General features: G+C 38.7%; 2 protein-coding genes across 7 annotated transcripts; both read left to right on the top strand.

Moving 5' to 3' along the window:
- Positions 1-759: 759 nt before the first annotated feature.
- Positions 760-9535, top strand: LOC121515666 (arfaptin-2-like). 5 transcript variants are annotated; one of them, XM_041796569.1, is made up of 10 exons: positions 760-943; positions 1107-1215; positions 3764-3872; positions 4314-4376; positions 4920-5006; positions 5139-5242; positions 5329-5550; positions 5639-5796; positions 5903-6077; positions 8097-9535. In XM_041796569.1, the coding sequence occupies exons 2-10, from the start codon at positions 1117-1119 to the stop codon at positions 8250-8252; spliced, it is 1173 nt and encodes a 390-aa protein (XP_041652503.1). In that variant the 5' UTR covers positions 760-943; positions 1107-1116; the 3' UTR covers positions 8253-9535. The 5 variants fall into 5 exon arrangements, with proteins under 5 accessions (XP_041652503.1, XP_041652494.1, XP_041652511.1 ...); XM_041796560.1 differs by having other exon boundaries at positions 760-1014; XM_041796577.1 differs by lacking the exon at positions 4314-4376 and having other exon boundaries at positions 760-1014.
- A 3464-nt stretch (positions 9536-12999) lies between these two features.
- On the top strand, positions 13000-25226 carry fhdc4 (FH2 domain containing 4). 2 transcript variants are annotated; one of them, XM_041799388.1, is made up of 13 exons: positions 13000-13174; positions 14423-14524; positions 14786-15298; positions 17548-17609; positions 18164-18266; positions 18402-18487; positions 20492-20592; positions 20681-20751; positions 20835-20942; positions 21034-21104; positions 21194-21311; positions 22332-22496; positions 22586-25226. In XM_041799388.1, exons 3-13 carry the CDS (start codon positions 14861-14863, stop codon positions 23828-23830), a joined length of 2568 nt encoding a protein of 855 aa, XP_041655322.1. In that variant the 5' UTR covers positions 13000-13174; positions 14423-14524; positions 14786-14860; the 3' UTR covers positions 23831-25226. The 2 variants fall into 2 exon arrangements, with proteins under 2 accessions (XP_041655322.1, XP_041655330.1); XM_041799396.1 differs by lacking the exon at positions 14423-14524.
- Positions 25227-25555: the final 329 nt, after the last annotated feature.

Genomic DNA, 25555 nt, shown 5'->3' with positions numbered 1-25555 from the left:
TAAGTTGTTTGAAAAATATGTCAGTTGCAAGAAATCAGCAGATCAGTGGAAAATTTATTATATTACTGCAGGAACACATTGTGGGTGGATGTAAGGGGTGGGTGTTCCTGTTCAGAGCATGAGTAATTAGAGAAACAACCTCTACATTTGGAGAACACATGCACCTCTCTTGCATGCCTGATTGAAACAAATGAGGCAAATAATTAAGAGCATGGTCTTAACAGTGAGGTAGGCTATATCTTGAGGGCTTTCACAGTTCAAAACAAACGACTGTATTCCCTCATTTGATTACAAGAGAAGCAATATAAGGGAGCTTATCTTTCAAAGATGAATACTCACAACAATTGAAGGGCCACTACCTTGGAGGAGTTTCTAAAGAGGAGTTATGTAAAAGCGTTAGCTTGTATTCTCAGGTGGGTTGTTGGCGACATCTTCCGGCGCAAGATGGCACTGCAGTGAAGGGATTAAGCTACGTCAGCACTGCACGACGTGGAAGATGGAGCGGGGGAGGTAGTTCGTCGGTGATGCTACGTTAAAGGTAATCTTCCTTCAAAATAAGAGCATTTAGTTCAAAGCACACGCTTCTAAGGGAGTATTTGAAAAGACGCAGTCTCCAGATCGTATCAGTAAAGATTTCTAGTAGATGTACACTACTTTCAAGCCAAATCATGTGGTTTTTGAAAGTATAAAAATAAAACCATGTTTTATTTTGAAGTGGTACTACTAAAGCTGTTAGCTTGCTTGGATGCAGGGATTTTCTGGATCTTGCATGAAAGCAGGCAGATAATATGAGCGCTGCAGGGAGATAATCATGGATGTAGCATTGAATTATATCTGATAACAACGTCTTTTCCCGTAAAATAAATAGCTCAAGTTGTCTGTCAGTTTTTAAAGACGGGGTTTTTCCTCCTCGAGCGACTGGACTTGGCTCCAATATCAAGTGGTGAGGAAGCTAGCTGTCAAGTAGTAGCCACATCAGCATCGTTGATATCAGCCAGCTACGTTAGCAACAATGTAAGCAGGCTTGGTCGTTGTTTTATTATTACTTTGTCGGATTATACACAGGATTACATCTTTACGTGTCAATGTTTGGTGCTATCTTGCAGAGATTTCAGAATGGCTGACAGTATTATGAGTAAGGCTGCTACCATGGAGATCCCCATTAACAGCAATGGAGACACAGGGACACTGACAGAGGATGAAAGCCTGGAGCAGGTCTGTTATATTTGCACTCATCTCACGGTTTTTTGATTCTGCTGAGGCATTTTTGTGCTCAGTTAGTGGTTCATTGTCTTTTTTTTCACAAAACAGTACAGTCCAGTACTAAGACTATTGTAAGGCCAAGAGTTACCTAACCATGAACAGGCCTGCAGCTATGTACAGTAGCTGTATACAGTGTTAAATGAGCGTGTAGAGGGAAGGATGCTTAAGCTGTGAAAGGATGCTTTTACCATGTGAGCCTTTGCACGACATAAATTAAATGAAATGCATACTTGTATCTCATGTCTCATTCTCAAGTGCCCTTATGCCATTATGCTAGATATATGGTGCACATTAACAGTATGCTGCTGTGATGTCTGTGCAAGTAAAATGAAAGCAACAGAGATTTCTCCACATTTGCATCGAATCAAAGTTGTCAACACTATCTTAGAGTAATGTTCACACAAGGCCAATCCAATGATATGAGGTTTTTCAGTATTTTAATGATAAAAGTTAAAATAAATCACCAGAAACATAATGCTCACAAACTGTTATTCACAGTTTATCCATCTATTGCTGAGGGAATCCTAAAACTTTTTTCCTCCTCCAAATCGAAACTAATCAATTCAAGGGTAGCTAAAGCTAGCTCCAGCTTCATCTGACTGTATCAAAATGGTGTGAAAGCTTGACTGTAATACCAAGGCCTCTACTAATCAGTAAAATGTATACTGATTGAAGAAGTATTGCTTTGCTGCAAACTTGTGTTTTTAATTTATTGCAATAAATTCAGACTGTCATGATGAGGCTGTTGCATATACCCTTTCCTGCATAATGATGAAATTGCAGTTAATTGCACAGCCCCAGCTGACGCCCAGTTAAAATAGTTACAGATTTCTACACTCCTGAAAATGTGTTTGTGTGGTGGTGGGGTGGGGGGGTTGTGTTTTTTAGAATACATCCATGGTGCCTGTTTTCTGCACTGCTCTGTGTTTATGTTGGTGTTAAAGGTAAAGTATGAAAAATTGGGAATGTAGGTGACATCTTACAGTCACGTTTTAGACTGCAGAGCTATCTTCTGGTGGAAACTGTGTCAACCAGTGGAATTCAAAATAAGGCTTAACTGTTAAACGCTCCCTTCTGTGAAACTGTTGAAACATGGCAGTGCAAGATGACAGAGTCTGTGGATGCATAATGTTGGATTTCGGCGATATCTAATATGCCAAAAATTCTAAAATTATTTTTAGCTGATACTAAAGGCAATATATACACACTTGCAAACTATCTGGTAGTTGTTATAAGTTTGGGGCTTCATTCAGAATGTCCATGGCTCATGGTGGGTCCCCTTGAGTGTGTGGCAACTTCGGCAACCTCCTATTCCTGATGATACAGTTTGCCATTTAAGGCCAATATATACATTGCATTTTAAAAAAAATATTTTTTTATGTTTCAGTCTGAAGCTACAGTTGAAAAAAAAAAGTTTTCTCATTGATCTACTTTTAGTACTCCTTAATGACAGAATTGTAGAAATCTTTGCTAATTTGTTAAATAAAAAAGTGAAATATCACTTTATATAGCTAAGTATTCAGAACTTTTACAAAAACATTTGAAATTTAGCTCAGGTGCCTCCCATTTCTCTTGATCTTTGCTGAGATGTTTCTACACCTTGTAGTCCATCTGTTGTAAAATAAATAAATTGGACCTGATTGGAGTTTGCAAAAATCTCCACGTGAAAGCCAATAGGGCTTTCTTCTGTTTTGCACTGAGGAGAGGCTTCCATCTAGCCACTCTGACATAAAGCCTAGATTGGTGGAGGGCTGCTGTGGTCGTCCTTCTGGAACTTAGTCCCATCTCCACACAGGATCTCTGGAGCTCATTTGGAGTGACCATTGGGTTCTTGGTCACCTGTCTTACTAAGACCCTCTCCCCTAATAGCTCAGTTTGGCTTGGTCACCAGCTCTTGAAAAAAGTCCTAGTTGTGACAAACTTCTTCCATTTGAGAATGATGGAGGCCACTTTGCTCAATGCAACCTTCAGTGCAGCATACATTTTTGTAGCCTTCCCTAGATCTGTGCTTCTCAACAATCCTGTCTCTGAGCTCTGCAGGCAGTTCCTTTGACCTTATGGCATGTTTCTGCTTTGATATGCATTGTCATCTGTGAGGCCTTCTACCTCCTTTCCAAATGATGGACATTCAGTTTTTTTTTTACCACAGGTGGACTCCAATCAAGTTGTGGAAACATTAATGATTAATGAGAATGAAAATATTTTTATTTTACTGTAGCATTACAGCAGGCTGTAACATAAGGAAATTGAAAAAAATGAAGGTGGTCTGATCTTTCTGAATGCACTATTTAAGATTCATATGACCAGTATCCAATATCTACAGCGATCAGCTGCTTATACTGACATCATGCTGGGAATTTTGTGCATTGATAGATTAAACATGAATTTAAACAGGCTACTAAATATTACACACTTTACTTTCAAGACATGATAACATTTTTTTTCTTCTGAATGTACATGAAATAGTTCTTACATTGGATTTGTTTTATAAATTCCCCAGGACTTACAGCAGGTGATGGTGTCAGGACCCAACCTGAATGAAACCAGCATTGTCTCAGGAGGTTATGGAGGACCTGCAGGGGGCATCATTCCTACCAGCAGCATCAAAGGTACTCCCAGCCTTCACAGACTCTATTTTTGCTGGTTGTTTATTTATGGGGAAGAAATGGTTTGTTCTCTAATGGCACCTTTTCTTTAAAACCTTCAGTAAGGATCACTGTAAAACAGTCTCAGATTATGCCAATAACTGTTAAACAGGTCCGTAGATCGATTTTGATGGTCCTGAAATTACTTTGCCAGGTGGTGGTGGATCTGGTCTCACTGAAGCCTGCTTCATGTGTTTTCTTAAACAAACCTCTTCTACACACACTGAAACCATCTCTTTCTGCCTGTTGTCGGTCACAAGCTGCTATGATCTTTACATTTTCTTGAGTAACTAAAAGTTCTCAATAATAAATGCTAATGTAAGAGGTCTGGTTATTTTTATTTTGATGTGTCATGAAAGAGCTGCTGACCGTAAGGCTCCTATCACAAACATTCATATCCCATAGGGCCAGCAATTCGCTACAACCCTGAGTATCTGGACAGAAGACGAGCCCCTGCATCAGGACCAGGTGGCTGTGCAATCTGACAAACCTTTTGTTGTTTTCTAAGTTAACCCTAATATGTTGGTCTGTTTTGGCCCCTAATAATAAAAGGTTTTGGTGTTGCTTGACCGAGAGAGATGAATAAAACCTTGCTTGTAACCTCTTCAACTCACAGCTTCAGCAACCAGAGCTGTTATGGCAGTTTTCAGTAACAGGGATGCACTAACCTGATAATACAGGGATGTCACTTAATATTGTTATTTAATATGGATGTCTCATTTGTACTGAAAATGCACTTTGGATGACTGTTTCAGTATAGCTTGATTCCTTCATCCCATTAAGTTCATTTTCATCTTTATCCTGCATGGGAAACCTGCATGGTGGATTGCTGTGAAAAATAAACAAAATGAACTGGAACTTATGTTTTCTCCACCAGGGACTCTAACACCTTTTTATCACCTTTCATCCTTTGCCATTCAGTTCTGCATGTTTGCACACACTTTTGGTCATGTATTTCCTTGGCCGTCTTCATCTCATCCTCACTTTCTATCATCGCCATGCTCATTACAGACATTCGCATGAAATCCAGGGCTGTTGGCTTAGCTAAAAGCCAGTCTGCAGCCTCACGACTCGCCCAACATACAGACCAGCATCCAGGTATCACCAGAATCATCACCATTTTCATGCTGTCCTCACTCATTGTCCTAACCCATGTTAAGTCAAACATCTGCCTTTTTTTCACTTTCACTTAATGGCATAATGATTGTTTTGTTTTGTTTCCCCCTATAGGATCATCAAACCACCAAGCAAGTAATTCAACTGAAGAAGTTTCTCGTGGCGTTGCAGTGGAGAAACTGGACAGTGTAAAGAAGTGGGGTATAAACACATACAAGGTATTGTACACAGTTTGTTGATCATGTTGAGAGTTTTCTAATCCATGGTTGCTTTTAAGTAATCTCTGTGCGTGTCCACTCTGCAGTGTACAAAGCAGATGTTCTCTGAGAAGTTTGGGCGGGGGTCTCGAACAGTAGACCTGGAGCTGGAGGCTCAGATTGAATTGTTAAGAGACACCAAGAGCAAGTATGAAAACATCCTGAGACTGGCCACTGCACTCATCAGTCATTTTCAAAGCATGGTACAGACTCAACAGGCTCTGGGAGACACCTTTACTGACCTTAGCCAGAAGTCTCCAGAGCTGCAGGTACTGTTTCCACAGTGCTTAAAAACAGGAGATTCTGACATGGCATGTAAATGAAATTAGAAGTTTTAACATTTATGTGTCTCTGCAGGATGAGTTTGGGTACAACGCAGAAACACAGAAGCTGCTGTGTAAGAATGGCGAGTCTTTGCTCGGTGCCATCAGCTTCTTTGTGTCCAGTGTTGACACTTTAGTCAACAAAACAATGGAGGACACTCTGATGACAATTAAGCATTATGAAAATGCAAGGTAAAAAATCTTCACGTCTTATTTAGGAGATAAAAATCTAATCTGAATTACTGGTGATTGCCAGGAGCCTGTTACAGTGTCATCTGTCATCTTTGTTTGCCTGCAGACTTGAGTTTGATGCCTATCGGTCTGATTTGGAGGAGATGAGTTTGGGCCCGAGGGATGCTGCTGCCATGGTCCGCATCGAGATGGCTCAGCACGACTATCAGATCCACAGAGACAAATATGAAAGGCTGCGTAGTGATGTCACTATCAAGCTCAAATTTCTGGAGGAAAACAAGGTTTGTTTTTATCAACATATGTTTATTTGTTTCCGTTAGTATTTGAAGGAGGTGTGCTCGAGGGCACTGCTGGCTGTTGGTTTGTTGGATATGCCTTACCTGAGTTCAACTGATAAATTGATAAATAACATAACTATTCATCTAGACGTTAGAAAAACTATCAGAAAACAGTCCAAATTCAACGCAGTTGTTTGACAAACTGCGGTGTCTGCAGGTAAATAATGTCAGATTACTCCTCTAAATCCAGCTGTTGCTCAGTCTTTTGTCCTCACTGCAGATTACAGGTTATCATCCACACTCTTGTGCTGGCTGTACATTGCTCCAGCCAAGTGGTTATATTCCAATTTAGCCTGACACAGCCTACATACAGTGCTTTCAGAAAGTATTCAGACCCCCTGCACTATTTTTCAATGTTCTTATGTTGCAGCCCAATGCTATGCTCATTTAAACTCATTTTTCTCAAATTAATCTGCACTCAGTACCCCTTAATTAAAAAGGGAAAACAGAATTTGCAAATTTATTAGGAATAAAAACTGAAATATGTTACATAAGTTTTCACACCCTTTGCAGCAACACTTAAAATTGAGCTCAGGTTTTCTCTGGCTCTTTGCTGAGATGTTTCTACACCTTGATTGGAGTCCGCCTGTAGTAAATCAAATTGACTGGACATGATGTGGAAAGGCACATACCTCTAAATAGAAGGCCTCACAGCTGACAATGCATATCAGAGTAAAAACCAAGCCATGAGGTCAAACGAACTGCCTGCAGAGACAGGATTGTTGACAGGCACAGATCTGGAGAAGGCTACAAAAAATTCTGCTGCACTCAAAGTTCCCAAGAGCACATGGTCTCCCATAATTCTCAAATGGAAGAAGTTTTGTACAACCAGGACTCTTTCAAGAGCTGGTGGCAGAGCCAAACTGAGCTGTTAGGAGAGAAGGGTCTTAGTAAGAGAGGTCACCAAGAACCAGATGCTCATCCTGATTCAGCTTCAGAGGTGGAGATGGGACAAAGTTCCAGAAGGACAACCCTCACTGCAGCCCTCCACTGTTCTGGGCTTTATGTCAGAGTGGCTAGACGGAAGCCTCTCCTGAGTGCAAACACATGAAATCCCACTAAGAGTTTGCAAAAAACTGCACATGAAATTTAAGCTTTCCCTTTGTCACTATGGAGTACTGAGCTACACTTCCAGGTGCTCTACTACCTCAGTGTAAACCAGCAATGTTGACAGTTGGCATCTCATAGAAGCAGCACAGTTTAGCAGGATTTTTATCTAGAACACTGCGATGAAGATGTACAGTGCATTCAGAAAGGATTCAGGCTTCTTTGCTTTCTATTTTTTTAGTGCAGCCTGTTGCTATAGCTGAAAAGATATATTTTTTTTTCCCTCATTAATTGACGAAGAGCTACAGGCCCAGCTCGTGATTGGCAGCTGTGTCTTAGACACAACATTTAACTGGCATTGTGGACAGGCCTGAACTGATAAAAATACTCTTGACCAACACTTAATTGTGGTTGGGGTGACATTGTTTAATGATTTTGTCAGTTAATCATGCACACCCCTAATAGTTATATGTGCATCAACAGCTGTTGATTTCATTTATGGTAAGAGGATGAAAAAGGCTTCAAACTCTGAATTACTGACTGCAGAACCAGTGTCAACCTAATGGAAGCAGATAGATTTCCCCTTTAAGAGACACAAGAATTTTTTTTCTGTTGATAGTTAATAGATGTGATTTAGTCAGAAAAGACTCAGACCTGTTATTCATGCATTGACTGAAAAATCACAGTGATCAATGTCATTATAATTTGCATTATGTAAAGCTTTTTTATTCCTAAATGTTTTTATAACATTTTATTGTCACAGAGGAGAACATGAATGTGACAAATGATTGTGCATGTTTCTTTAAGGTTGAATCCCCAGGGGCTAATCTAAGACTGTGGTAAAGTATCATAAACAGATCACCTAAGGCTGTTCTCTCTTGCAGACTCCTTACTTTCTGTTTTCTGTCCTCCTAGGTGAAGGTGATGCACAAGCAGCTGCTTCTCTTCCATAATGCTATCTCAGCTTACTTTGCTGGCAACCAGCAGCAGTTGGAACAAACTCTCATACAGTTCAACGTAAAGTTAAAGCCCCCAGGATCAGACAAGCCATCCTGGCTGGAGGAGCAGTGAAGACGTGCAAAGTTCAGCTGTTTGAGATACACAGAGACACGCTGGTCAGTGACCATTGTGGTTAGATGGACAAGGATAAAATGCATTAAAGAGTATACTGTAAGATCAGTAGCTGCCAGTGATAAAGAAAAACATGAGCTATCTCTTTTATAATGTTTTTCGGTATCACTTACTACATAGATGTAACAGCATTTTTTGTTAAGAGATTTTTTGTAAAGTCACACATTTACTTTTGTTATTTTGGTAGAGCAGTCATTTATATGATATCACTTCTTATTTATGTACAGTATAGTCTTCTATTTCTGTAGAAACCCCTTGGCAGTTTTGCACATGAATTATTTTGTAGTTTTTTATGTTGCCTAAAGTGTTATCTTTAGTATTTACTGAGTACATCACATCAGAAGAATTCTACTAACCAGATTAGCAAGTGAGTTGAGTTAAATCATGTCAAACTTGTTATGAAATATCCTCAGAAATGTGATTTATTTTTGAGGGTGCATGACTGAACCATTTCCTCTAAATGTTGTTATGGGTAACACAATCTTCCAGAGTTATCCTGTTTTTAATTAATGCTTTGTGTAAGATCTGCCTGCATGGGCGGCTTATGGTTTACATGCACAGAAAGAAAAATATCGAAAGATTTTCTCTGAACCTATTTACAATCCTACATTTTGGCTACCTTCAGATACTCTCTTATTGATAATCCAGCACGGGCACAAGTAGGTGTCTTGTTTACTCCAGTTTACACATGGAAACAAGCCTCTAAAGGAGAAGTTACACTTCCTCTAAGTGTCAGGCCATTGTATGAATGCTTCATTGATACATGCAATCATTTCAAATACATGAAGAAATCATAAATGAAAATGCAGCATACAACCAAGGTTTAGAAAACTTTAAGGAGAGAGACTGATAAAAGCCTCGGAGACTCACTCTTGAGGTCTATTTTTTTAAAACATAAAGGGGAAGTTGAAACACGTGAAACCACATGCAGTCCGTGTAAAAGTCTCGGTGTCTCGTCAAGGAAAGAATGTAAAAATACAAAAAATGTATCTTTTATTGTGTTATTTATTTACCTGTCCGTTTATAACATTATATTGTTTTGTCCGTTATTTTTCAGTTGTAGTAAACTGATTGTCTTTGTCCTCTATTGCATTTCCAATAAGGTCTGCTGGATGTTTGTTTCACCTGACTGCAGTTGACACAGATCTCAGTTTGATATTGGATGCTTTCGCAGATGATGTACAGAAAGCTCACAAATATATGTAAAATGTATGGCACCAGTAATTATGTACATGGAAATACAATGATATATCTCTAACATGCTGTCTACGACTCTTTTGATAATTCTGACACATTGAGGTATTTTTGGAGGGATGTAGTCCAGCAATGGAAATCCAGGGGAAGAAGTTTCATATGTAATCTTAGCTTATTTGACTCTTAATGCAGTGATGTAGGCAGGTTTATGCTGCAGAAACACTTGAAACTGCAAGAAAATATCTTAGAATTATTTTAAAGAGTTTGCATTTCAGTTTGCAATACAGACGTAGCTTGTAGAAATAAATAGATTTTGTAGCCTACTCTGAGCATCTCTATGTGCAGCCTTAACATGAATGACAGTTTATAAAGTACATGACAGAACAGTTAGAGCTGCAGAACAGTGAACAGGAGTAAAAACATGCGTGTTTCAGGCCAGATGTTTCCAAACTTTCTAGTCATGCAATGAGCCATACAGATGTGTAGTGACAGTGGCGACAAGCTTGGTGCTGGCTCATAAAGCACTGAATATTAAAAAGCAAACAGATCATCACTAGTACAGCTGTAAACTTTAATGGGGACCCACCCCCTTTGCAAAATGTCTTAAATTATTGTACATTATAAAGGGAAATTTCAAAACTTAAATATACAACTTCTTTATGTATTTATTTTCATTATCCACTAATAATCTTATTATTTATTCATTTTATTTTTATTTTATTTTTTTTGGAACACTCTTATAGTGTCTGTCTTAGACTGAAAAGTAATACTAACAAGCATATTTCTTTAGGGTTTTTTTCTCTTTTTATTTAGCACATTAGTGTCTTACTCCTTTTAAATTCAATACCTGCTTTGGGAAAAGAATGCATATTTTTTATTGTCATATCTTTTATTTGTATCTAAAAATACAAATTGTATCATCTCAAACACTGTTATAAGCCGATTTCTGTTTTGGTTTTTTTTTGTTTTGTTTTGGTTTTTTTTGTCAAATTTCCCTCTCCTTCCTGTCAAACTTGCATCCTCTGGGGAACCTCAAGGGGGTAAGGACCCCCACTTTGACATACATCTTTCTTGGTTGCAGCAGAAGTTTCAGTCCCTCTTTGGGGACATTTATTTAAATGTGATGTTTTCCTGTCACTGTTAAAATGCAGGTGTGAGCATGAGTGGATTTGATGGCTATAAAGCTAAACTAGTTCAGCCTGATGTTATATTCACAGAGGAAGTTACAGAGGCTTAAATAAGCTTCATTTGCTCTTTGTTTACAGTAGGTGTGTGCAGCAGGTAAAACTTAGCAACACAATAATATACCAACATTAAACATCATCACATGATGACAACATTTAAAAGCGTCCCTCTGAATAAACCTGACTCCATCTGAACAGGACTGTGAAATGTTCTCACATCAAAAGCAGCATATCAGATTAAAATGCACTATTGAGCTTGTAAACAGCACTAATCTTCACCATTGTTAACTTCTACCTGAAATTCAAGCTTATCTAAAATTACACATCTCAAAGGGGGCACACTTTGACAAGAGGAATCCTTCTCTATTGTCAATCCCTGCAAGTTTGTCAAACAGATGGAGCCAAAGAATAGATAGCCTAGATAGAAATTTGGGGGGCCCTTGCAGAGACCAACATAAGGTCCTTCTTTATTTCCCTTAAACAGTCAAAGAGAGTGAGCAAAATATTTTTAATCATTTTTTTCCTTGTAACAAAGCTGCAGAACAACAGGACAAGCCTAAATCTTAATGCTATCACCCAAGAGCATCCTAAATCAAACTTACTTCATCTAAATAATTTAACATATTTCTCACAACATATGATCACTGGTGTTCTGCCACAAATCACATATTTTTATTTATTGCAAGCCATCATCCAAATAGTTTCCGTACTTCCATAGGGATCAATTAAAGTATCATTTGCTTGATATAATGATAACTTAGGATGTTTGAGGGCATGGACCTTGCCTTGGGGCCAGTGGTCCTCTACAGACACTTAATTTAGCTAAGTGGTTCTCAACTGGTCTAATGTCAGGACCCACAACCTCTTGAAAACCCAAACTTCTGAAAACTTTTCACAGCTGAAATTAATCTTAAAAATAATATTGTAATTTATATGCAACAAAAAACAGAACAAAGAGACAGGACAAGTGTGCCATTATAAAAACCCTAAACCTACATGAATACATTGTATTTTATTCTGCTCCCCATAATAAGGCTTAACTTTTGTTGGTTTTCTTGATATTTTGAGAAATTAACACATTAATGAAATGAGAAAACCAGTTTTGTCCCCCCAGGAAAGGAGTTAAATGCAGCTCAGGGAAAGTTCAAGCAGGAGTACTGTTTCTACTCATTCATCCATCAGCACTCGTTCATATTTCCATTCTTTCATCCTTTCTTCCCTGCTCCGCTGATTTGGCGTTCACTCTCTTTAATACTAAGCTAATCAGATTCTGTCATGGCCTTGTTTGATCAATCATTGTGCATCTGCCATATTTTAAATGTCGCTCTCTCGTTCACAGTCAGCTTGTTGTTTCAGTGGGGAACTGCAACCGTCCTCCACCCTAGCTACCTCCATTCAATTCATCAACATCTAGTCCAGATTCTCATAGGTCTTCTGCTTATCTCATCTGTACATCACAGACTTAATGCAACAATTTTTTCCAGGCACACCTTTGCGACACTAAAAACAGCTCTGCAGCTGTACAAATGTTCATTTGGCAGAAAAATGTTCCAGTAGGAAAATACAGTACATTTCAATTGGCCCCAAAATGATTCTGGCTCAACTCAAATCTTTGTGTTCACTTAGACCATACATAGAAAAAAAACTCGATTTAACGTGTTGCATCGACCAGTTAAGTTATAAAAGTGCACCCCAATACTTAATAATTTGTCCACTAAACATTAATCAAGCTGGGTATTCACAGTTTAAATTGCTGATGAGGGTCAATGATTCTCGTGTAATTTAAATACAAACGTATTCAGCACAATAAAGCCATCATCTTAAAGGCTTATCGTATTAAGGGCAGAGTTGAAGGGCTTGACTGCTAATCGACTATCAGGCCACTAAAAGTCACTCTGACCACCGGCCCACCTTTCAACAAATGACTGGGTGAGCTTGTTAGATAGCTTGATGTTTAACCAAAGCAATCAATTTTTTATTCTTTTAACCATTCATTTGCGGTATCATCGGTTTATTTCAATCAATATAAAAATGAGGTCATACAGCATTCCGGTTCAACGACAGACATTTCTAAATAGTACAAGTTTGTATTTTTCATGAGGCAGAGCCTTTAGAAAAATCGATTTTCTTTCCCTATCAGTGTGTCAGTCACGCTGGAGGGGTCTAGAAATCCAGTGCACTGCTCTCCTAAGTTCTTGACAGCTGGACGAAAAGACGCAGAGAGTCCACAAACTCCAGCCAACACGTCCAAATAGTTTCTTATAATTCCTCCTGGTGGAAAGGTGTGGACTCCATGGACATAAATCAGTTACCGGGGCGTGTCGTCGTGATCACGCAGGGAGTTTCGACACTTTCTTCCTGTGTTTTCCAGGCAGTTGTTAGTCTTTACTTTGGAGGGTGAAGTTTCAACAGGACGGCAAGGGGATACGTTTGGGAACGACAAAAAACAGGGATATTTAAGGAGTATCTGCGCCACACTCAAAGGTAAGTTGTTTTTCTGTATCTAAAGGTGTTTTTGTCTTTCGGTTTAACGGTTCAAAAATTAATGAAGACGTGGTTACTGAATTTCAAAGCCTACCAGGCTTTAAAAACTCACAGTTCCCCTTATAATAAAATAACAAAAATAACGTTCTTCCTAAATTCACACAAGTTTTTTCAGCTTGGTCTCAAGAGTAACTTTGACTGGCTACTAGACTGAGTTTAAGATGCTTACCCTTTTAAAAGGTCTATCAACTTGCTTGATCTTTTCTTATCACAAATTTTGTATTATTTAATTTCCAGTAACTTTTGTAATCTCCTCAAATGGTTCCAAAGTCCATGGCATTGATACTTTACTCTGGTCAAGCAAAGAGCCCAAAATACCTTTGCAAGAATTATTATCTTTTATGCTCTCTCTTGCACACATCCGGTGGAAATATACAGACCACAAAAACAAATGTGGACAATTGAACAGAGGCTGAAAAAGTATATGACTGTTGTACTCAAGTAAAAGTGTAGTTACTCTGCTAAAATCTACTTTAGTAAAAGCAAAGGTACTGATCTATAATATTACTCAGTAGTCAAGAGAATTCAATTTAAAGTTTACTTTAAGTACTGTGTAGTTAATGTGGAGTTGTACAGTAAAATATGATCATTTTTTATTGGCAAGAACAACAAGAGAACAGATCTCCAACCAGGTTGTTCAGATTTCACACCTCTACAATCAAGTATAAAATACAAAGTGAAATTGACTGTGTTATTTAATCTCATATAGAACTAGAGTGACCTTATTTGGCCACACTACATATGTTTAAACTAAACTTTTGAAAGTGTTAAATATTTTACAATATGAAAGCTGCAGTAAATCTTGAAAAGTGGCAAAGTGGGTCTCACCTGGAAATAACAAAGCAGAGAGTCAACCTCATAGCAAGGCATTTCATACTGACGAAGAATACGCTCTATGCAACTTTAAGGAGCACCTAAAGTCACAGACAAGAACTCTAAGTCAGTGGTAGCTTCAGTCATGGTGCAAATGTGTCTCACATTGAAAATAACTACAATTCACTGGAAACATGACCAACAGAACCCCAACAGAGATAGAAGTAAAACTACTGATTTTAAAATTTACTGAAAAAGTACAAATTGTCAAAAAAACACTCAATTACAGTAATTCCAGTAAATTGGTTGGAAAAATTGATTAATGTGACTTGAAATTGATCAAAATTTCTGATGTCAAATTTGTTCTTTTTTAAGGTTTTCTGGGGGGTGTTTTTCTAAAACTCTAAAGAGCCCCAAGTTGTCACAAAAGAGCATCATGTGGCTCAAGAGCCACACTTTAAGTATCACTGGTCCATGGTAAGTTTTGACAACACTTACCACAATACAGTGATTGTTTTAAAGGTTTTACAGAGAAAGTGAATCCTTAATCTTTTGCTAAATACTTTCGTTTACAGTCGTAGAGTACATGAGGCTCTTAGAAATTGTCTCCACCCTGCTCTTTTCTTTCTGTCTGGATAAATCATAAGCGCCAGCTCTGTAGACTGTTTCCCATTACAATAACTGTGACATAGTCCTACAAAAACAGAACTAATCATACTCACTGTTAATTCTTCTTAGGCTTTAAAACCTGCCCTTATGTGTGACTGAGACCATGACAGCATCCAAAACCTGCTGACAGCTCCACATCTCAAGATGCAACCAGGAGTTTCTCCCACTCCACCACCACCACCACCTCCACCTCCACCTCCACCTCCACCTCCTCCTCCTGGCATCCTTCCTCCTCCTCCTCCTCCCCCACCGCCACCTCCTGGCCTCCCACCTCCACCTCCACCACCACCCCCACCTCCTGGCCTCCCACCTCCTCCACCTCCACCACCTGGCTCAGGCCTCTTTGGGAAAGTGGGCCGTAGGAGCTCCAGGATGCGTAATTTTAACTGGGAAACTCTCCCCAAACACAGTGTGATAGGAAAGCACAACATCTGGACAACAGATAAGATCGATGGAGAATATGAGCTGGACACAGATCACATGGAGGAGCTGTTCAGCCACAAGCAGGGTCAGCAACAGATCAAGGCCCTGAACCGCCAGAGTCTGAGAGGTATGCCTAATGCTGCCTCAGGAGGGGAAATGGTGAGTAAAACCTGCCTGAGGAAACAGGTGTCCTACTTTGCTTAATCAAAGTCACACACTTACCCCAAGCATTTGAGGCAATCATCTGAAATGTTTGGTATTTCTTGATGTGTAATAGTAAGAAATGGGGACAAGTCATTTGGTCCTGAGCTGATCTTATTTTGTGTGCGTGCTGTAGAAATGTATCCGCGGTTCCTCTTTAAAACCTAGAAATACACTACAGAAGCAAATTAAGGATCTAGACTGGGGATGGGCAACTTCGCTTGTCCATGCCAAAGGGCCAGATTTTTACAGACTGTTGGATATTCTCAATTTAACCCCTGTGACTACTAATAATTAAAGGAAAGGAAGAATAGTGTGCTTTCATGATCATTTATTATACAGACATTTGATTTTAAACTGAAGTGCTAATTTAAATAGTTATTTAATTGTGATAAACATGGAATTAAATCAATATCAAGCTATTTTTTGAATGGATGAAACATGATAGTTACTTGTTATTTTACCTTCAGATTATTTTTTTCACAAGTGCCTTGAGTGAAAAGAATTAAAGAAACACTTGCAGCCAAATAAATCTACTGAACAGAAAAAATAAAAATAAATAAGATAAGTTTGAATTTTTTTTTAGGAAAAGTAAGATAAAATGAATACAAATAAAATAAAAAATGACAGAAAATGAAATAAATTAAACATAAAAGAAATTAAGATGTGAATAAATACAGAACTTTTTAATCAGATCAAAAGACTGAAAATACATTATGCTGAAATACTTAAAAAATCCAAAGAAAATATAAAATAGATGCAAAGAAAATAGAATTTAAATTGAATAAAAGAAAACATAAATCAAAAGAAACTGAACGAAATAAATTATCAGGAAAGTCAAATGAATAGTATACAAAAAAACTACAAAATAAAATGAAAAATAAACATTAAAGAATTAAAAAAAAATTACATTTCTCCTTTTTTATTCCAATTAGTAAACCTAAAAAGATGTTATATTCAAAATAAATCAAAAAGAAATTAAAAAAATACATAGAAAATAGAAATAAATACAGAAAAAAATATTATTCAAGTACAATAAAAAAATTACAGAAAATGTTCCCCTCAATTCAAAATCAAAAGAACTAACCATATTTATTAATATAAAAGAAATGTTTCTGTTTTCATGCTTTCATAGCAGATTTTATCCTGTTGTCTTAATGTTTCTAAATTATTGGCTATAGAAATTGACATGGCGTTCGCATTAAGTGAGGTTGAGGGCCCCTTGGCTGCCAGTTGCCTATCCCTGAAAACTCTAAGCAACTGCATTTATCATAGTCAAACTAGGGTCATTACACTAAATATAAGATTATAATATAATACAAGATATTCTTCTAAAAAACAGATAATCATTTGATTTTAACATATAAAAAGCTGAAAAATAAAGTCTGATAGGTTTGTGGTAAGTAGCAAATCTGCAATAGACGTAGGAAGTTTTACACAGGTGTCTTTAAATTATATGTAAGTTACTTTCTCAGTTAGTTGTTACATCTGATTACAAGCCCCTTTATTTGTACATTTTTTTCTACATTGGCTGGATTTTTTAATGTAATCCAATCCATGATTGTTTTTGGAAAAAAAAAAAACTAGTTAATCTTTTTGTTTCACCCTTCTTCTGTGGAGTAGTAAACAATCAATTTATGTATGTATTGTATTAGTAATCAGCAGTAATGTGTCTCCTGGTAACTTTGTGTTTTGATCTGTGATCTGTACAAGGGTGGAGTCTCTATTCCTCAGATCTGTTTGCTTAGGGAGTGGATAATTGTGCTCTCATACTGCTCTGTTCTGTATAGCAGCTTCTGTTCTTACTTGGTACCTGTACTGTAGTTGAGGTATTGTGTAGAAATCATGCACTTGTGCCATAAATTAAGAAGCACTTTTTATAGAAACACCCAAAAATAGGGCGGATTTTTTAAAACATTAATTGTATTCCTTTTCCAGACCAATTCATGTTGTTTGAGAGACAAAAGTGGGTTAAATACGTTTCAAAACCTTTTGACCTATGTCCCTTTATACAAGAGAAAAACATTACTGCAAAATAAGGTATCTTTCCCCTGATTGTCCAATGCAATCAAGTCAAAGAATTCCTAACCTTTGGCCTGTTAAAGAAGCTGCAACACAAAAGAAACTCTGCTCAAACCAATAGTGAAATTATCTTTACTACTGAAAAGCTGATTACATTGGCGTTTTGTGTCTGTGTTCCCCCCCAGGTTTCTATCCTCAGCTCCAAAAGAAGCATGAACATTGGAATTTTCCTGAAACAATTCAAGCGGTGAGTCAGCGCCAGTATTCCTAAGGTGTGATTGTTTTTGCTCAATATTCTGGCCATATCCTGATGTAAAACAGCACGGGATGATGAGGACAGATTAGTGTGCAAAATGACTGCCTCATGCTCACAGACCTGCATGTCTCGGCAGGTCTGATGTACACTGTTCTACAGCTCGGACAGGTTACTTCACTGTGGCAGCCAGCAGAATATTTGTAAAGAGCTATTCTATTGTAAATGTGTTGCCTAAGGCTTTTTTGGCATATGTGACAGAACGAACAGGAAATGGAAAAGACACAGAAGCTGCTAACTAAAAGGTGTTTACAAATTTCGTGTTAAAAAAACATAACACCATTCTGAAGTCCTGTGCAATGTTTCTCTGACAATTGACGTCAGAGGTGTTACCATTTCACAACGCTGTGTGAGCAGGCAGAGGCTTGCAGTGTGAGCAGCACACCTTTCCAAAGATACAAGTGTGTTCTCTTCTTAGAAAAACATCTGGATAATTGTTGACTGATTATTAATTTTAACCATCTCTGTTTCTCCACCTTCATCCACAGGTCTGTACAAGACATCATTGAGGACATTAAATCAGGAAATGGTCTTAGTTTTGGTTCAGGAAAGCTGAGGGAGCTGTGCAAGCTGCTGCCTGATGAAGGAGAGGTAATCATGACTGCCACTGCATTTTTAATGGGTCATTACATCTTGTAAATCTTACAAGACTATTACTTGTAGCTTTCCCTTAAAAATCTGGTGTTACCTTCCATGGGCTTGTTTTAACTCCATCACAAATTTCAGGTGAAGCAGCTTGTTGGTTTCAAGGGCGACACCTCGGCTCTCCCTGAAGCAGATCTGTTCATGCTGATGCTGGTCAAAGTTTCCAGGTGAGTTACCTAATATTATTTAGTATATTGCAAATACTTCATGTCAGTGACAGTGTACTCGATACATACAGATGAAGATGAAATTTTTAGCCCTCCTAGGAAAAATTCATTTTTAAAAGTATTTCCTAAGTGCTGTTAAACAGAGTTGGGAGTTTTTAACACAGCTTTTCCAAACATCCCTCCATCCATCCATTTTGTTCTGCTTATCTGGGGCCGGGTCTTACTGGCAGCAGGCTAAGCAAGTCCACCCAAACATCTCTACCCCCCAGCAACATTTTCCAGGGATTCTGAGACATTCCCAGGCCACAAAAGGTATATAATCCCTCCAGCAAGTCCTGTGTCTACCCCGGGTTCTCAGAGGAAGACCTCCACAGGGATGCGACCAGGAGGCATCCTGCTCAGATCCCCAAATCACCACAACTGGCTTCTTTTGAGACAAAGAAGCTGCAGCTCTACTTTGAGACCCCTCTAGATGTCCAAGCTCCTCACCCTTTCTCTAAAGCTGAGCCCAGACACCCTTCTGAGAATCTCATTTCAAACTTCTTTTTCTTTCGGTCATTACTCAAAGCTCATGACCAAAGCTGAGGGTCAAAAACAAAGATCAACCGATAAATTAAGAGTTTTCTTTCCAGCTCAGCTTTCCAAACATTCTAGTTTTATTTTGGATGCTAGCATTATCTTACTTTGCACACAGAAACAAAATTATTTCACAAAAAACAGTTCTACCAGGGTCTATGTTATTAGCCCAGAAGAAGTAATCTTTTTGTTGAGCTATAGCACAAACTACTGTTGTGTAATGATGCGCTTTAACTTTGTAAAGTTCAAATTTTGTGAAATCAAGTTAAAACTGAGGGTTATCTTCCAATTTACACACAGTATGAAAACTTTAGTAAGGGTTTGAACTGTCACTGGAGAAAGCAGCACAGCAAAAACAAATTAAATCAGTTTAGACTTGATAAAACAGAACAAGCCTGGCGAGGAAGGAAGAGAAAGATTTCAAAGAAAGAAAGAAAACTAGTGAGAGATGTGTCTAAAAACTCCAGAACAACTGTCAAGACACCAGTGAACAATGAGGCTAAGTTGGGAATTGTAGTCTCAGGGAGACAATCACTAGAGCCCTGCACAGAAATGGACTGAGATGTTGCAGACCAAGAGAAACTCTGGTTCTGGAGAAGGTACACATTCAAGCCAGACTGAAGTCTGCTAAAGACAACCTGGAGAAAGATTATGCACACTGTCCTTTGGTCAGAGGAGACCAAACTAGGCCAAACAGAGACATGGCTTATATTTGGAGGAAGAAGGGAGAGGTGTATCACCTAAAGAACACCGTCCCCACAGTGAAACACGGTGGTGCGAGTATTATGCTGTAGGGATTCCCTCAGTGCATCTGGAACTGGGAATCTCATAAAGGTTGAAGGAATCATAAAGATAGGATATGTGAAGGTTTTGAAAGAAAACCTGAAGCGGTTTGTAGAAAAACTGAGTCTGGGTCGTTGCTTCATCTTCCAGCATGACAGTGACCCAAAACATATCTGGTGAAGAACTACCTTCAGAAGACCAAAGTGGACATTATTGACTGGCCTGCACAAAGTCCTGACTTGAGTCCAATTGAAAATCTTTAGGTCAAACTGAAGACCAAGGTCCATGCCAGAAGACCATCAAATCTGGAGGATCCCGAGAGGCTGGCTAAAAAAGAATGGGCTGGGAATCTTCAGGAGAGTTGTTGAAAACTACAGCAAACGATAGGAGGCTGTTATCCAGCAGAAAGGAGACACTATCGACTATTAGAGCCAGGGGGGCTAATAATTTCAACCCCAGTAGTTTTTGGTTATTGTGAAATAATTTTGTTTCTGTGTAAGCATCCAAAATTAAACAAGGATGTTTGGAAAAGCTGTGTTAAAAATTTCTTCCTCTGTTTAACAGCACTTGGGAAATACTTTAAAATTGAATTTTTATAGGGTAACTAATAATATGGTCCTCATCTGCATCTTCTGTTTATGTTAGTTATGAAGAACGTCTCAGCAGCTTGGTGCTCAAAGAAGAATTCTTCCCTCTCATGGATGAAATGAAAGGCTTTATTGACACTTTAACCTCTGCTGGAGCAGGTATTCTTTGTTTTTCTGGGGACAATTCATAAAAGTTATGATTTATAAATCAGCTGAGACATAAAAGTCATCATATCTCTCCTTGCAGAACTGTTGGAGTCTGATAATCTACATTCTGTCATTCGCCTGGTGCTGAAGACTGGAAACTACATGAATGCTGTGAGTGTATACAGATTTTTCTAGTACAATCTTGAATTCTTGTTTTTTTACACCTGAGTGTCATTTGATTTATCCAATCACAGGGTGGCTATGCAGGGAGTGCAGTTGGCTTTCGAATGTCGTCCCTGTTAAAGTTGGCAGACACCAAGGCAAACAAGCCTGGAATGAATCTCATGCATTACGTTGTGATGGCAAGTTGCTTTTCTTACTTTGTTCTGATTACAGTGTAAGGTCAGTATTACTGTGTGTGTAGTAATTTTTATGCAAACATCTTCACTACAGCAAGCTCAGAAGGCAGATGCAGCTCTGCTTAAATTTCCAGAACAACTTCAACACATTGAAGCTGCAGCCAGGTAAGCTATGTATATTTTTAAACGGGATATTTTAACACTCTTGTTTTTGCTCTACCATCCAAATAAAACCTTCTTTCTTGTTATTTCAGAATTAATAAAGGTGACATTGAGGCTGAGTTTAGAAAACAGGTGAAGAAAGTAGAAAACGCCAAAGCAGACACGTTGAAGCAGGAAGACTTAAAGGCACAGATGGAGGATTTTCTTCAGGTGAGGAGCCTGTTTCTAGACAATTCACTAGAATTAAGGTGATTCTGGGCCAATCCCATTTCTATCCCTTCTACCCTAAATGTGGTACGGTCAATTGCTTGGTGCACACTTATTTAAGCAGCAACATTTTAACTGATTTTGCGTGACGTGTGCTAGAATTTTTCTGTCGTCTATCTGAATATACTTGGTTAGAAATTATTTAAAACATTAGAAAATAATTAACAGTACACAGCGGGGAACCCTCTCCAGTCAGGCTCTGGCTTTATTAACACAGCCAGTCGGATTACGACATCGACAACTTCTTTAAGACAGCTATGGTAACTCTTGGGAGACATTTGAATCAAAATGCAAAACAAAAACATTAGCAAGTGGCACTGGTTAGCACACGCAGTGAGTGACACCAGGTGATACAGGTGAAGATAAGCAAACAAATAACAAAACTGGTGGTAGGAGATAGGCTCACATAAAGTTTCACACATTAAAGTTTTCAAGAGCAGCATGATTGGTCTATGGAGGAGTTGATGGGGATGGCTGAATAAAGTTTGGACCATCTTTTCCATACATCTCAGTGTTGATCTTCTCTGTATATTTATATAGTTAACAGCCCTGGTTTACATGTGTACATACCAAAAATACAATAAACTTTCATCCCTATTAGCAAAAGATTGAATATATGAGAAAATGCAGCTGTTGTAATTTCTATAATCAGTTATAAATGCTGAAAATACTAACATTCATACGCATCTCCTTCATAGTCTGATGTGCCATTTCACAAGTGAACACAGTGTGTGGTGGGGAATTCATCATACCCCTCAGTTTCAAGTGCGGTCCTGTTTCAAGGGCTATGTAGCCTTTGGCCCTTACCTCTAGCCCTTGATTCGAAAGAGAACTGGAATACCCCTTCATCTGGCATGAACAAAACTAAGGGGAGGGTCTAAGACGAGGGCTAAGGGGTAGAAATGGGATTGACCCTAAAAAGGTGAATATGCGATCTGATGTTTTGATTTGGGCTTCATTCAGGAGGCTGAGGTCCGTTTGGCAGAAATCGAGACTGACCTTCAGGAACTGCAGTCTGTGAGTGACTCTGTGGCGGGGTACTTCTGTGAAGATCCGAACAAGTTCAAACTGGAGGAGTGTTGCTCCATTTTCCACTCCTTTTGTGAGAAATTTATGCGAGCCATGCAAGTAAGTGGTGTGCCTTTGTACCTGCATGCTCTCCTTTTACAAGGTTAAAAAAAACGTCTCGGTCCAATGATGGTGTGATTATTCTGCAGGAAAACAAGGCTCGAGAGATGGCAGAGGTGAAGCGAAGGCACAGAGACAGACTGCAGTGTGCTGCCAAGCGCAGGTCCACTGCTACTTGCTCCAGCAGAGACAAAGAAATGGAAGGAGTAGCTTTGGAATCAATGCTACAGACTTTCTTAACCAGACGTGTCCCTCGGAGGAGAAGCGGGAGGCCCTCATCTACTCATGAAAGCCCCTCCAGAGGCAGCCCCAACAATGGAAGTCTGTCAGAAATCACCTCTCAGGCTAACCTTCCTGCTGAAGATCAGAAGAGAGGAGGGCTTTTAAGAGTGCCAGCGGTCAGCAGGAAAGAGTGGAACTCAGCTGTTGAACTTACAGAAAACTCTTTACAAAATAAAACGGAATCTAATAACAAGGACGATGAGGAAAAAAGTGGACTTCCCAATGAGGAGGTGATGGAAACGTCCAAAAAAGAGGACGCTAAGGATTTTACTAACCCAGCTAGTAGGACAACTAGCGTATCCTCCTCGGGCAGGACTTTCTCAGTTACAAGTGGTGGTGAGGATGAAGATCTAGAGGACAATACTGAGGAGGAGGCCCAAAAGTTACGAGAAGCATCTAGAAAAGTGCTGCGCTTTCAGAAAAGTAGAGGCAGTGTCTCATCTGGGGACTGTTCTCTGGAAAATCAGAAATCTCCTGGACCAGATAAAAAATTAGTTCGTCAACGAACCTTCGATGAGGACACAGAGAGGTATTCTGGAGACCCAACCAACGAGGATCTAGTTAGGTTTTTACTTAACCCTCAACAGTCTTCTAAACGTAACCTTGGCCGTCGTCATACTCTGCCTTCTAAAGTCCCTAAAACTGATGAAAATGAAGACAATCTGCTGGCTCTCCCTCTAGTCAGAACTCCTAAATCTGCAGGAAGAGATGTGACACCTGCTGCAGAAGGGACCTCAAAAGAAGTGTTTGATTTCACTGATCTATCTCATGATTTTGAAAAATCTGCTGATCAAACACAGAATCCTCCATCAGCTGCCAAGAAAAGTGTGAATGCCCATGATTCTGATGGGGAAAAACACCAAGAGGCAAAATCAGTGGAGCCCAAAGACAGTAAAGTGCATAAAAACAGTGAAAATGTTCCACCAAAGGACACGTGGATTAAGACTGAAACCTCGGGATTTTTTTCAAACTTTTTCAAACGCCTTGGAGATATGAGCAAACTCCCAAACAACAAAGACGCTGTCCAGAAGGGCGCTGATACCAGTGTTTAGGCTTTAAAAGATGTTCATTTAAAAGAACAGGGGGAACATGCACATTTTTACTTGTTTTTAATTCAGCAAGGCTACTATTTTATTTAATGCAACTTTTAAATTGTTGTTATTCTTGTAATGCCATAATAGGAGGTTCAAGGGAAGTGTTTAAAGGAAGTTGTTGAAGGTGATTTGCTTTAAAGCCACTAGATGGCAGAATGAAGCAGGAGCATGGTGAAGTGTTGCTGAGAAAGAAAGGTGTGTTGACTATTTCCACTCAGTCTGCACGGTCTTGTAAACAAAGAAGACGCCCACTGTAAAATATGTATTTTCTCTATTTTGCATCTGTGCAAACAAATACTCCTTTCACATTGGCATTGATGTCATCAGTATTGATGGGCTAATACTGACAGTGTGGTTTATTGTCTAGATATGCAGGCTAGCAGAATGTATTCAGAAAGTAAGTGAATGTTTGCGTAAGAGAGCATAGAGAAGTTGAACTGTGTAGATCGGTTGTTGTTTTTGATACACTGGTTAATGATTACATTAGCAGAATATGCTTGAATTCATTATGCTGTAATTTCTGTTCTACAGTGCCAAATGCCATTGTCTCGCCCCTTTGTTTCTGCCTCCGCCCATGTCACAAAATTAAGTTGTGGATGCTTTCAGGGTCTTTTCAATCCAGCCATTGTTTTGGGTTTAAATGGGTCAGTGTTACAAAGGCTGCCTTCATGCTGGCATAGCTGAACCATGGACTCTCAGTGGCAAAGTGAAGGGTATTAACTTGAGAGGAGATTACTGTGGTTGAAGGCCCAACACCTGAAGGCTTATATGACGGAAAGAACACGCTTCCCTAAATTTACACCTGCACACAGCTTGTGATAAGACAGGCAGCAACCCAAACCATTCATCAAGCTCCTCACGGGTCACAGAGGCCACAGCTTGTGCCAACAGCAGGAGTTCAAAATGTAAGCTGACCTACTGGCATCTTTGAGCTGTTAACTCGTACAGTATTTAGATTTTAGGAGTTTGTCCAGCTATCTGACTGAAGATTAAAAGAGAGGGAATAAAAATGTTGACTGCTTAGATTCGTCTTCTAATTTTAATGTAACAATTTGAGACTTTTGCAGGACAGAAAAGATTGTAAGACAGAGATGATAGCAGTGAAATTGCATTAAAATTAATAGTATTGTCCCTAGATTGTGCAATACCACAGTTTTTCATATATTACATCTTAGTAATGGGCTTGTAATTAAACATTGTATGCATGAACATGTTCGAATTCATATATAAAATATACTGAAGTATACATGTAAAGTTAAACACATGAGTATGTTTACTTGCATTTCAGATTATGAAATAAAATACCCACACATATTAAATCATCTTTAAGATGGTTGTTATGTGTGATTTCAAAGCCTGAATTTGAGAGAGGGTCATTGCATCGGCCTCTTTAATGGTCATATAACATCTATCAAATAGTGTTTTAACAAAAGATGAATACACCTCTGCTTTATTGAACTCATGACACAAAAATGAGGCAAAGTGCAGTTTTGAGAGAACCCTGCATGTTATATGTTGACTTTTTAGTATATTTTATGTTTGTTGTTCAAAGAAACAATTGCTTTCCACATGTTAAGAAAATGTAAAGGTAAGATCCACTTGTAGGCTGCCGTTGTCGTGCTGTGCACTCTGAATAGTGATGTCAAATGGCTACATTGTTCTGTTATCCTTTAAGGTAACCCG

The sequence above is a fragment of the Cheilinus undulatus genome, linkage group 2, assembly GCF_018320785.1.
Source record: "Cheilinus undulatus linkage group 2, ASM1832078v1, whole genome shotgun sequence".
Taxonomy (NCBI): domain Eukaryota; kingdom Metazoa; phylum Chordata; class Actinopteri; order Labriformes; family Labridae; genus Cheilinus; species Cheilinus undulatus.
This window is presented reverse-complemented; position numbering and strand designations above follow the sequence as displayed.

What these genes read in the sequence shown, in the direction of transcription:
- LOC121515666 (XM_041796569.1), top strand. Translation starts at nt 1,117, where the DNA reads ATGGCTGACAGTATTATGAGTAAGGCTGCTACCATGGAGATCCCCATT. An exon ending in AGCCCCTGCATCAGGACCAG is followed by an intron (nt 4,377 to 4,919) that starts GTGGCTGTGCAA and finishes TGCTCATTACAG; the next exon opens with ACATTCGCATGAAATCCAGG. An exon ending in AGAAGTCTCCAGAGCTGCAG is followed by an intron (nt 5,551 to 5,638) that starts GTACTGTTTCCA and finishes GTGTCTCTGCAG; the next exon opens with GATGAGTTTGGGTACAACGC.
- fhdc4 (XM_041799396.1), top strand. Translation starts at nt 14,861, where the DNA reads ATGCAACCAGGAGTTTCTCCCACTCCACCACCACCACCACCTCCACCT. An exon ending in TCATGCATTACGTTGTGATG is followed by an intron (nt 20,943 to 21,033) that starts GCAAGTTGCTTT and finishes TCTTCACTACAG; the next exon opens with CAAGCTCAGAAGGCAGATGC. An exon ending in AGATGGAGGATTTTCTTCAG is followed by an intron (nt 21,312 to 22,331) that starts GTGAGGAGCCTG and finishes GGCTTCATTCAG; the next exon opens with GAGGCTGAGGTCCGTTTGGC.